The 12085-nt window shown below is 37.2% G+C and overlaps 1 protein-coding gene across 1 annotated transcript in view; it reads left to right on the top strand.

Moving 5' to 3' along the window:
* The window catches only part of acaca (acetyl-CoA carboxylase alpha), a 90307-nt gene that overhangs the window by 52256 nt on the left and 25966 nt on the right, over window positions 1-12085 (top strand). The window contains exons 35-40 of the mRNA XM_088321728.1: window positions 2347-2388; window positions 4015-4230; window positions 8007-8162; window positions 8239-8463; window positions 11033-11188; window positions 11273-11419. Of these exons, the coding sequence (XP_088177854.1) occupies window positions 2347-2388; window positions 4015-4230; window positions 8007-8162; window positions 8239-8463; window positions 11033-11188; window positions 11273-11419 (942 nt within the window). The remainder of the gene's footprint in view (window positions 1-2346; window positions 2389-4014; window positions 4231-8006; window positions 8163-8238; window positions 8464-11032; window positions 11189-11272; window positions 11420-12085) is intronic.

The raw sequence follows: 12085 nt of genomic DNA, 5'->3' as shown, positions 1-12085 counted from the left end.
TTAATAATAATTTGAGGTTGTTTGGGTGCCATTCCTGTCCTCAGTGTCCCTTTTGTGTGTGTCCCAAACTCCATAAAGATACATTTTTCATTAAGCATTCATGTGTACTGCACTCAACGAAAACATTCAGATTTTCTGTACTTGTTTATTTTTATTATCCTGTGTTTATTTTATATATCAATTTTTTAATCAAATTTCATGAAATTTGATGTAGTTAAAATAAGCAATCTCATGTCAAGTCACATAAGTATAGCCCTTTATCACAAGATGTCTCAAAGGACTGCACAGAATTACAATGACACCATCCCCTGATCTTAAACCAACATGCGGGCAAGGGAAAACTCAAAACTTTTGCTCGAGGAAAATAAGAAACCTCGAGAAGGGGCCTCACAAGTGGTAATCCCTCTTTCAGGATGACCAGGGTGTAATAGATTTAGCATTGGTACACAAAACATAGTGAACATCAATAAAAGAAAACAATAGGTTATATGTTGTTTTTTTTTGTCCAGAAAGTGCATGACGGCAACAACGCCTAAAGCCTGTAAAATATTTCATTTTAATTTTGAAAGTTTCAAAAACTATTTGGTGAAAATAATCTACTTATAAATACATATGACATTAAATATATAATCATGTAGTTTGTACTTTAATCATTAATGCAAATGAGAACAATTAGATAGGTCTACTTGACCTTTTTTTTTTCATGTATTGTAGAGGTATCAGATTCAAGACCATATTACTGTAGTATTAGAATCACGATTGTTACTCTATGTTTTTTTAGCTTTAATTACATTCATTTTTATATTATATCCCCTTTGTTTTATTATCTCTACTGTTGAGCTTCCTTCAGCACTTAAGCACTGTGGTGTTCTTATTGTTAATTATCTTACACTTCCGAATGGCGCTTTTGTTTGAATGACAATAAATTATATCCGGAAATACATAATTTTTCTCCCTCCTGGCCTAGACCCAGTGTTCTCGTTTGCCCGTGTCCAATGCGTCCTAGACGCATCATTTTTGCTGGGGACGCACCGTCTCAAATCAAGGTGCGTCCCCGGGATGCAACTTTTTTGACACAGAATTTTCATTATTGCCCGATTACATTTTTTTTTTAAACAAAGATTTACCGCACTCCAAACTTTTCGTCAGGCAGATCCGGAAGATGTTGTTTTGGTCTCGCGGTTTGAGTTTTCGTCTGCATGCCGAGCTCGAGTTGTGCGGTGAAAACTCCGTCTCTTTTTAGAGAAGCGTTTTTTTCGGCTCAACTCATACAAGAGAGCCGGCTCTCAAACGGCTCACTTTGATGCATTATATTACGAATTATAATGCTGTATAAAGAAGTTAAGAAAAAAAGGAAGTATAAAAGGATAAAATGAAAAAAAGAAAGGTTTGTGGTTATCCCTTTAATCTGTATATTACCAACAATAATTTGATGCAGAAAATGAATTAATAATTTGATGATTAAAACTGAATGAATATATAGATTTTTATTATATATTAGTCACCGATTTACAATTTCAACCTGGATAACACCACATTTTGGGGACCCATAGATTTTTGAGCATGCGAGTCCCCGGGACGCATCACTTTTCAGAGGTAAAATGAACACTGTAGACCCTCTGTAAATTTCAACTGCAGCCCACAACGCACAAAGTTTGCCCAACCCTTTTATGAATATACACGATGATAACCAACATGGAGTGTTTAGAATAATGGCGGCCATTTTGAATTTTTATAATAAAAGTAATAATTACTATAGGAAATTGTAACACATTTCTACTATAAAGGATGCGTATTTTACACAAACCTTGCTCAATTATTTTTCTATTAATTTTCCTGTGTGCATCCGTAAACAAATTGTGCTCAGTTGTGTCACAGCCATTATGATGAAAGTTTTTTTTTTTTTTTTTTAAGATAGCACCCTTCCTATAAAATGTTCCACCCCGTTTGGGATATTTTCCACACAATGTGCAATCAGCTTGCGGTTTGCGAGCAATTGCCAGCACACTGTTATCATGTAGCCCGTGCAAAGCGTCTCCAATCGGGCCGGCATTGTTGCGGAACACATCATCTGATTCAAGCGGCCGAGTGGGCAGTTAGGGCATGTTTTATTCATTTGCCAAGGGAACGTATACTTTTCTACACACTGTCGATCGGAATGACATGTAACATTTGTATAAATTTGCAGTATTCAATATACATAATGATTACTTTTCTACACACTGTCAATCAGAATAACTTGTAGAATTTGTATAAATTTGCACTTTTCATTATATATTTTGATTAATTTTCTATACTCTGTCAATCGGAATAACTTCAATACTACTTCGCTTTTATTTTTTACAGAGAGAGTTCCCCAAATTTTTCACATTCCGTGCCAGAGATAAGGTAAGTGTGTTTTTAAGATACGAAATATATATTTTTTTAATTGATTATTTTATTTGCATTTATTTTTTGGATATCTTAAACAGAAAATCACTGATTCCGTACCTTTTTATTGTGATTTAACCGCAATATTATAGCCATGCAGCCGAGCCAGTTTTACAAATTTTGGACTCCATATTTTTAGGAAATTATCGAATCAGATTTGTTTTAAAACCAGGTAGCCATATTTCCTTTTTACTTATTTAATAATAAAAAAACTATATTAACCGAGAATTTTACACCGAGAAATGTTTAGGTAGAAAACAGTTTTTTTTATTTTTTTATTTTAAAATAGCCATTTCAAAAATAACACAAATAAGTGTACACATCAAAATCAAGTTAGATAACTTAGGGAAAAATATTTTAAATTATTCTGAGAGAAATATTTTTGCACAAATCTCTATTGATCAGGTGTAACGTTTAAATCATGTAAAGAAAAATAAATAAAATAATAATAAAAATAAAAAATAACCTTTTCCACAAAAAAATGCTCTCGTACCAATTTAACTATTTGAATATGGGGGCTGTATTTTCACCTTTTTTTAAAATATAAAAAAAAAAGTGAAATAAAAAAAATCTAAGAAATATTTTCAAGTACAGTTCCTATTAAAGAATTTTATTTTTGTCTGATCATTTATTTAAAAAATAAACAATTATTTAAAATAATGAAAATAATTGCTAATAGAAGTAAATATGTCTATATTTTTTTTACTTTTTTTTCCAGTAGAATAAAAACAATTCTACATATAAGGATTTATTATTTGCCAACAGACCAGTTTTCACATTATTTATTTATTTTTATTTATGTACCTATTTTTATTTATGTATTGTGTTTATTTCTTTTTGTGGAGTACAGATAAAAATAAGATCACAATTATAAGTACTTTTAAGGAGTATACTGATCAAAGAATACATTAATAAATTATATTTATGACATTAAAAAATTATGAGTAGCCTTCAAATATAAGCCGTTTGTTTTTTTTCTACACATAACAATTACATCATTTAATAATTACTAATGATAATAATTACTGACTACTCATATTACAAAATATTTTTATATTAATGATTTTATTTTAAGTTCATTTAAATTCTCTGCTAATTGCCAAGCTAAAGTTTCTGCAAAGGGTGCTTAAAGGATCAGACATCTTATTTGACCAGTTGAGCGTGAGCTCTTTACACGACGGTGACTCTTTTGAAGATTAATTGTCGCAACAACTTTTTTTTTTTCACCCCAGGCTGCGTTTCATTTCTTCTATTGTAGACATTTGATGGCTACTGCTCCTTCTTAGCGACTACAATGACACCAGCAAAACTCATTAAAGTAATGAACTCTTTAATTATGTCTCCCATTTAAGAGAAACGACACCCATTAGCGTCTCTCCGAAAATGAGATTGCCCGCGATTTCATTTACTTAATACTGTGCGCGGCTCTTGGGCATCTTTCTACTTTTATTGGGATCCGGAGTTCTTTAAACTGCCGTGGATGTAATCTCTGTTAATAGCGCCTTTGCCTGGTGGAAAAAAAAGAAAGGTTTCATTTTCTTAGTTGTCAATTACGGTGTTATTACATTGTGGTTTTCTTAACAGTTTGTGGAAGATAGGATCTACCGCCACCTGGAGCCAGCGTTGGCGTTTCAGTTGGAGCTCAACCGCATGCGGAATTTCGCCTTGACGGCAATCCCGTGCGCCAACCACAAGATGCATCTTTATTTGGGTGCCGCCCGAGTGGAAGTGGGAGCCGAAGTGACGGACTACCGCTTCTTTGTGCGAGCCATTATCCGACATTCCGACTTGGTCACTAAAGTAAGAGGACGAGTTGCCGGGTGTCTATTCCGTACACTGCAAAAAAATGAAAAATCTTTACACATTTTAGCTCATTTTTACAAGCAGTCCTGTGAAAAAGTATTTGCCCCTTCTTATGTGTATTTTGCACATATACCACTCAAAAAGGTTCATTTTAATATCACACAGAAACAGCTCGGTAGCCTAGATGGTAGGGCGCCTGCTCCGAGACTGGGAGGACGCTGGTTCAAGCCTCGGCCGAGTCATACCTAACACTTACAACATTGGTACCCATTGCCTCCCTGCTTGGCGCTCGGCATTAAGGGTTGGAATTGGGGGGTTTGGTCACCTAATGACTCCCAACACAGCAGTTGGGTCTAAAAACCCGGCGCCGATCGAAGGCGACGAGTCACATCGATAGCTTCGCGTGACAAAATGATTTCCGGTAGATATCATGTTGATGGTTGATACTGGCTGAATAATAATAAATAAAATAAAATAAAAAAACAAGGATATACGAAAATGTCAAGTCAAGTCAAGTCAAGTCATTTTGTTTGTATAGCCCTAAATCACGAAGAGTCTCAAAGGGCTTCACAGATTGTTACACTATATTACACAAACTATTTTCAACCGACAAGAGGAGTAGGTTATTCGTATGCAATGGAGTAGAAGTGAGTTTTAAGTTTAGATTTAAACATTTCCACTGAGGTTGCAGATCGAATCTCAGGGGGAAGAGCATTCCACAGCACCGGTGCCCGGATGGAGAACGCTCTCGAACCAGCAGAAGACTTCTTTGCTCTCGGGATCATCAGAAGACCAGCACTCTCAGATCGTAGGCTTCGGACCGGGACATAGTGGCAGATCAGATCTAAAAGATAAGAGGGAGCAAGTCCATGTATGATTTTGTACAATACTAAGAGAACTTTGAAGTCACATCTTTGGCTAACTGGGAGCCAATGCAGGTTAGCCATAATCGGTGTTATGTGATCGTACTTTTTTGTCCTAGTTAAAAGCCTCGCTGCGGCATTTTGTACTAGCTGAAGATGCAGTTTTGAAATCTTGATTCCATTTATTAAAACACCCAAAATCCAAACCTATCTAGCTCTAAACTCTGACTAACCACAGTTTTGGGAAAGCGGAGTTCAATTCCACAGGCTTCAACCAAAATCGATTGCCACCTCTTGTGTTGAATGAAGAAATCACTTCAATTGAATCTGTTCAACAAAGTGAAGTGTGCTACAAAATCTCAAGAACACAATTGACATGCCACGATCCGAAGAAAATTCAGAATTATTTAGAAAAATAAGTGATTGGAAACTATCCGTCCGGAAAAGTTCACAAAGCCATTTCCAAGGCTGTCGGGCCGCAGGGAACCACTGTCAAAGCCATTATCCACAAATGGAGAAAACTTATAACAGTGATAAAAACCTTCCCAGGATTGGTTGACCAACTAATATTACTCTAAGAGTGCGACCGCTCATCCAGGAGGTTACAAAAGAACCTCGAAAAACACCCCAGCGGCTGCAGCCCTCAGTTAAGGTCCGTGTTCGTGACTCCATTATAAGAAATACACTGGCCAAATTGGGAAGGAGGCAAATACTATTTCACTGCACTATGTATGTATGTATATCCATCCATCCATCTATTATCTGCACCGCTTATCCTCAGGAGGATATATATATATATTGGCTGGCAACCAGTTCAGGGTGTCCCCTGCCCACTGCCCGATGATTGCTGGGATGGGCTCCAGCACCCCCGCGACCCTACTGAGGATAAGCGGTGCACCTAATGAGATGAGATTATATATATATATGAGGTCCCCGGTTCCAGACCGGGTGAAAACATTTGTTGGCCTGGAGAGGGATGGATCCCACAAAGCTGTACTTGTCCAAGCCACAACTAAGGAAGTGGTGCCTCTATGACCCTAATGGTTTTATATATATATATATATATATATTGTACATATTTACATTAGGGCTGCAACTATTTTATTTATCTTATTTAATCGATGAAACGGATAAAAAAAAATACACATTATTTCCTTCTTTATTCAAATATTGTGGACAAATAAGAACAATATTCTACAATATTAATATGAAATTCGGTGACGTCAAATAATAAACAGAATACATACAAATATATGCATATGTATACTTTTTTGATATAATGCAAAAAGTAAGGCATCTTTCTTGTTAAGGTGACTTGAGATTTGGAACAAGAAATCATTGCAAATCTGAAAACCCAGTGACACGTATCAACATTAACAAGCAAAAGTAACTACTATCACCTTTGTTTACTAACTCCCTCACTGTTCCTTCTTTGAGTACTTTGCATTAAAATGCAAAAATTGTGAGCGTGTCAATAAGGATATCAGTGATAACAGCTGCTTGCTGTGGTGGCATGATGTCTCATGAAGCTTGTCATTTTTATCTGTTTTGCGATTGAGATAAGAACTTTTAGTAATCAGTATTATATTGTTGTTCCCTTTTGTTAATTAGTAATTGGTACTGTTTTTTTTTGTGCTGTGCGCAAATACTGAAATAAATAATATCTCCTTCACACGCGCAGTCACTATTAAGCTAACTAACGCTAGCACATCAAGCAAGCGAGCAGAGACCTCGGTTGCGTTTCCTCACTTAATCTCTCAGACTTTGTCGGTAAATTAAAAAATTAAAACTTGATGCTTAATCCTACCACCATTTTGTGAAAGTGGAGTTTTTTTATGGAGCCCTATTAAACACTGCCTGAGATGATTTGACTGAAATGAAAAGTATCACGCACACACGCCTCTCTCATTAATCAGCTAAAAAGCAAACGCTAATTTCAGCTGGCCACCAGAGACGAAGGTTATGTTTCCACACTTAAAAACGCAAATAAAAACAACAAATGTAGTGGCTTACCCTTCTTCTGAGCTCCCTTCATCCTCGTCGGTGACTTCATGTTTTGGTTTTGGTGCTCCTTAGCCATATCCCTTTTTTGCTTTTGTGAAGTTCTCCCGCACATTTGTAGACTTCAGTCAAACTATTTTCTCCGTGCCGTCATGTTTTTCACGAGTTGAATTTACCGTAGCATTTAAAAATAGTGTCTAAGTTCGCTGGCCTCCTCGCTCTGTTATGCTGTCACTGGCTCCACGACGTGTTGAATAACTCACAAATCGCCGGAGACAGCGAATCGATGAACTAATTTGTTGCCAACACTTTTAATCATCGATTTAAATCCGTTTGATCGTTTTATTGTTGTAGCCCTAATACATATGTATATAAATATGTGTATATGTATGCATGTATATATGTGTGTATGAATATATGTGTACATACATATATTTATATATATAGTGGCAGCATGGCGGCGCAGTGGTTAGCACATGTGCAGCACAGTTCTAAGGTCGTGAGAGCGAACCTCCTGTGTGGAGTTTGCATGTTCTCTTCGTGCTTGCGTGGGTTTCCTCCGGGCACTCCGGTGTCCTCCCACATCCCAAAAACATACATGTCAGGTTAATTGGCCGGTCCAAATTGTCCCTAGGTGTGAATGAGCGGGCGAAATGTCTGTCACTGTGTGCCCTGCGATTGGCTGGCAACCAGTTCAGGGTGTCCCCTGCCCACTGCCTGAAGATAGCTGGGATGGGCTCCAGCACCCCCGCGTCCCTACTGAGGATAAGCAGTGCAGATAATGGATGGATAGAATATTCAAAGGATATCACATCAGTCCAGATTTCTTTTAGGCAGTGTTTGCTCAATTACCTCCCTTAATTCCATAAATACCACTAATATATTGTTTTTCTTGTGTCCCTTCACCAGGAGGCCTCTTTCGAGTACCTTCACAATGAGGCTGAACGTTTGCTCCTCGAAGCCATGGACGAGCTTGAAGTTGCCTTTAACAACACGACAGTGCGTACGGACTGTAACCACATTTTCCTCAATTTTGTCCCCACGGTCATTATGGACCCTACCAAGGTACTCTAAAAACTAACGAAACCTATTTTTCGTGAATAGCCCCAACTTTAAACCAATTGTCCTCCGATATGAACAGATCGAGGAGTCCGTGCGCTCCATGGTGATGCGTTACGGTAGTCGGCTTTGGAAACTGCGCGTCCTGCAAGCCGAACTGAAAATCAACATCCGCTTGACTCCCACCGGCAAGCAAATCCCCATTCGGTTGTTCCTCACAAACGAATCGGGATATTATCTGGACATCAGTCTCTACAAGGAAGTTACCGACTCCCGGACGGGACAGGTGGGGCCCAAAGACCGTCAGGTGGGGCACTCATGCATATTTTCAGGTCATCCGTGCTTGGGTTACATCATGGGTCCTTCATCTTCCAATTTTCTGGCTTTGAAATGTTTGGATTTGGTGATGCTGCACTCTTGCCTCTGTGACAGTGTTTTTATGTCCTGGTTTTATGTCAAAAAGTCAGTGTTTCAGAAGATTTTGATACAAGGAAAGAGAAATCGAGGTCTACTCATTTTGCATCTCATACTTTTAGATTTCCCTTTCTTAAAAAAGCTGTACGGAATTAGGGAACTTTTTTATTCCGTGCCGCCATCTTCTGGCTCGTGTCACCATTGCAGCTTCGTTCATGATGCGCGTGCGAGTGCATGCATTTTTAGACGCGCTCCAATAAACTCTTCTTTTTTTCATCTTTCTTGGGGTTTGGGTTGGTGTTCGGACTCTACTTGCAGCAGGCCTTTTCTTACTTTCACCATTTTCAAGTGAAAAAAAAGCCCTGGAACAATCGCTCTCCAGGACTCTCCCCCAGCCGACCCTCTGCTTACCTAATGTTTTTAAACACGAACAGCTTTACTAAAAGTAAAATCAAAGCAGATAGGCAAGTGGAAAGTAACGCATATAGGCTCTTTGAACTTAGTTGGGCATTTTTAACCCACTTGATAAAGAAAATATTCAACTTTTTTATTAATTCATTTTTTAATAATATTTAAACGTTTTGAGAAATCTGTTTGCTGCTCCATCAACAGTTCAGGTAAGTTGCACTTAAGGATCCAGCCATCATCATCAACATTGCATCATCATGAATCAATGGGAAGTTTTTTGGTACTGTCTTTTTACAAAAGCTGTTTTAAGCGATTTTATTTGGACACTTCTTTGTCTTTATATTTATTTTCAATACAACATCTAAGTCCCTGGTAATTCCAAGGTACCAATATAAAATAGTTTAAAATGAGTTCTGGCGTAAAATGTATTTTTTTAACACAACCTTTCAGTTCCAGGTACTTATATAAAATAGTCCAAAACTTAAATTATCGGGTAAAATAGATTTATATTTGTTGATGCAACTTTTAAGTCGTAGATTCTTTATTAGATATTTTAAACAATTAAGCTCCGGAGTAAAGTTTGTATGTTAATGTATTTATTAATTTTTATTAATGCAACCTTTAGTTCTCAGTTACTTGAAAGATATTTTTTTTAAAGAGTTCAGAGGAAAATGTCTAAATATATTTATTCATTTATTTATGCAACTTCTAAGTCCCAGGTATGTATTTTAATAGTTTAAAGAAAATAACTATGGATGAAAGTGTATTCATTTAGCAGCTGCCCACTGCCCAAAGATGGGATGGGCTCCAGCACCCCCGCGACCCTACTGAGGATAAGCGGTGCAGATAATGGATGGATGATTTCGAGTATAAAATGTATTTTATTTTTTAATACAACCTTGAAGTCCCGGCTACCCATTTAAATTTTAGAAATCAAATAAAGTGTGGGGTATTTTTTTTATATATATATTTATTATTATACAACCTTTAAATGTAAGATTCTTATTTTAATGTATATAAAAACCAAATTAAAGTTCCAGGGTAAAGTTTATGAATTTATTTTCAATGTCACTTTTATGTCGTACTTATTTAAATATACATTTTATTTAATTGAGGAAAAACTAAAAAAAAAAAAAAAAATATTCTTCTTCATTTATTTATTCTTGCAACTTTTAGGTCAGAGCTATAGTTTAAATATTTTTTTAAATTTAATGGCAAATGGGCCATTCAGTCCCGGTTGAATACAGTATATGACTTTGTTTTCAATTTTTTTTTAAAGATGACAGTAAAGCAGGGTTTGAAAAAAACGTTTTTTTTCTCCCTGCATGTGATACAACTGTATCACAGCTAACTTTTGACATGTAGCAAAGGAAGACTCAACTGGTTGCAAGATTGATTGCAAACAGGGTCGGGTAGGGTTACTTTAACTGGATTACTTTCAATCACTCATGGATTACTCCAATACCAAATATGCTAATAAAAGACAAAAGAAACTAAATATGAATAAAATTGCTAAATTTTGTGCAGGCTTGGGGAGTAACGGAATACATGGAACGGCAAAAATGATGTTGGCAAGCTGTTTGGATTTATTTTGTTTCTGTCGCATTTTATGTTAGTTTTGCCGGAGATCAAAGAGATCAAAGCCAGTAGAGAAAGCTTACCACGTGTTGTGAGTCATAATTTTATTCATATTTAGTTTCTTTTGTATTTTATTAGCATATTTGGTATTGGAGTAATCCAAAAGTAATTGAAAGTAATCCAGTTAAAGTAACCCTACCCAACCCTGATTGCAAAATATATGGTATGGTAAAAATATATAAGGCAGTATGGCCAATTAGGGGGTTGAAAGTTTTTATACCCCTTGACACAAAATTTACAATGCATGTTTTATATGTGAAAATATAGAAGCAGCAATTTGCATGTGAGCTCATTCTAGGTGACATTATAAGTGCATCGTGTCATACAATCTTCATCCTCATCAAACCAGCCACTGAAAAGCCACAAGAAGGCTTGTCTGCTTTTAATAACACCCCCCTCATTCTTTTTTTATGCAGATCATGTTCCGAGCCTACGGAGAAAAGCAAGGTCCTTTGCACGGCATGCTCATCAACACACCTTACGTCACTAAAGACCTGCTGCAGTCCAAGCGCTTTCAGGCGCAGTCCCTAGGAACCACCTACGTCTATGACTTTCCTGAGATGTTTCGACAGGTACAGTTCCGACCGTCCCGTTCGCAGGAATGTTATAATCAAAGACGAGATCCTTGATGTTTTTATTTGTTTTTATTATTTCAGGCTCTGAAAAAGATGTGGCACTCAAGTCAAGCTCATGCATACCTACCCAAATGCCCTCTTCCATCGGAGTTGCTGACATTCACCGAGCTGGTTTTGGACGCCCAGGGCCAACTGGTGCAGATGAACAGACTCCCAGGTGGAAATGAGGTTGGTTGTAGTTAAACTTAACTTTAAGTTGAATTGTGATGTAGTAACCAGCAGGAATAGTCACATCTTGTTTTTGTTTTGTTTTTTCCCTAAAGGGCAAAACCTACCAAATAAAAGAGTAAATTCTTGTAGTTATCCGCGATTGACGTGGATAGATGGTGTTATGAGTGCACTGCTGGAAATAACTCTAAATCTAGTGGAAGCTAGAGCTCTTGTTGGTGATAGGAATGAGTGGAGAGGTGTTGTAAAAGTTAGATGTTTGGACGCGTTCTAAGGAATGGGCGGGGCACCTGTATGATGCGGCAGGGGTAAACCAGTAAAAGCTGTCGGGCCATGCTGTTGAACAGAAGAGTGTGTTGCGTCACCCTGACCTGAGTGACATGGCCGCTTTCTCGTGTCCCGTTTCATCTGGAGGGACGAAAGCATGACCTACTTGTGTGCCGAAGTGCTAAACTTGTTTGGGCATTTGGGTTGGCCATGGCCCAAACATTTTTGTGTGTGTATTTTGCTTCTTAGTTTATTTTCTTTGTTTTTGTATGTGTTTGTCTTGCTGTCTGTCTATATTGTGCAACCAAGTAAAATGGAAATCTTATGAAATAGATTTTGTCAAAACAACTGACGTTCGGGCCATGCAACCATTCCAACATTTCATTCACCAATTTATTA

The sequence above is a fragment of the Urocampus carinirostris genome, chromosome 17 (assembly GCF_059441175.1).
Source record: "Urocampus carinirostris isolate Australia breed hairy pipefish chromosome 17, RoL_Ucar_1.0, whole genome shotgun sequence".
NCBI lineage: Eukaryota > Metazoa > Chordata > Actinopteri > Syngnathiformes > Syngnathidae > Urocampus > Urocampus carinirostris.
Note: the sequence above shows the minus strand (reverse complement) of the source record. Positions and strands in the feature narration are given on the sequence as shown.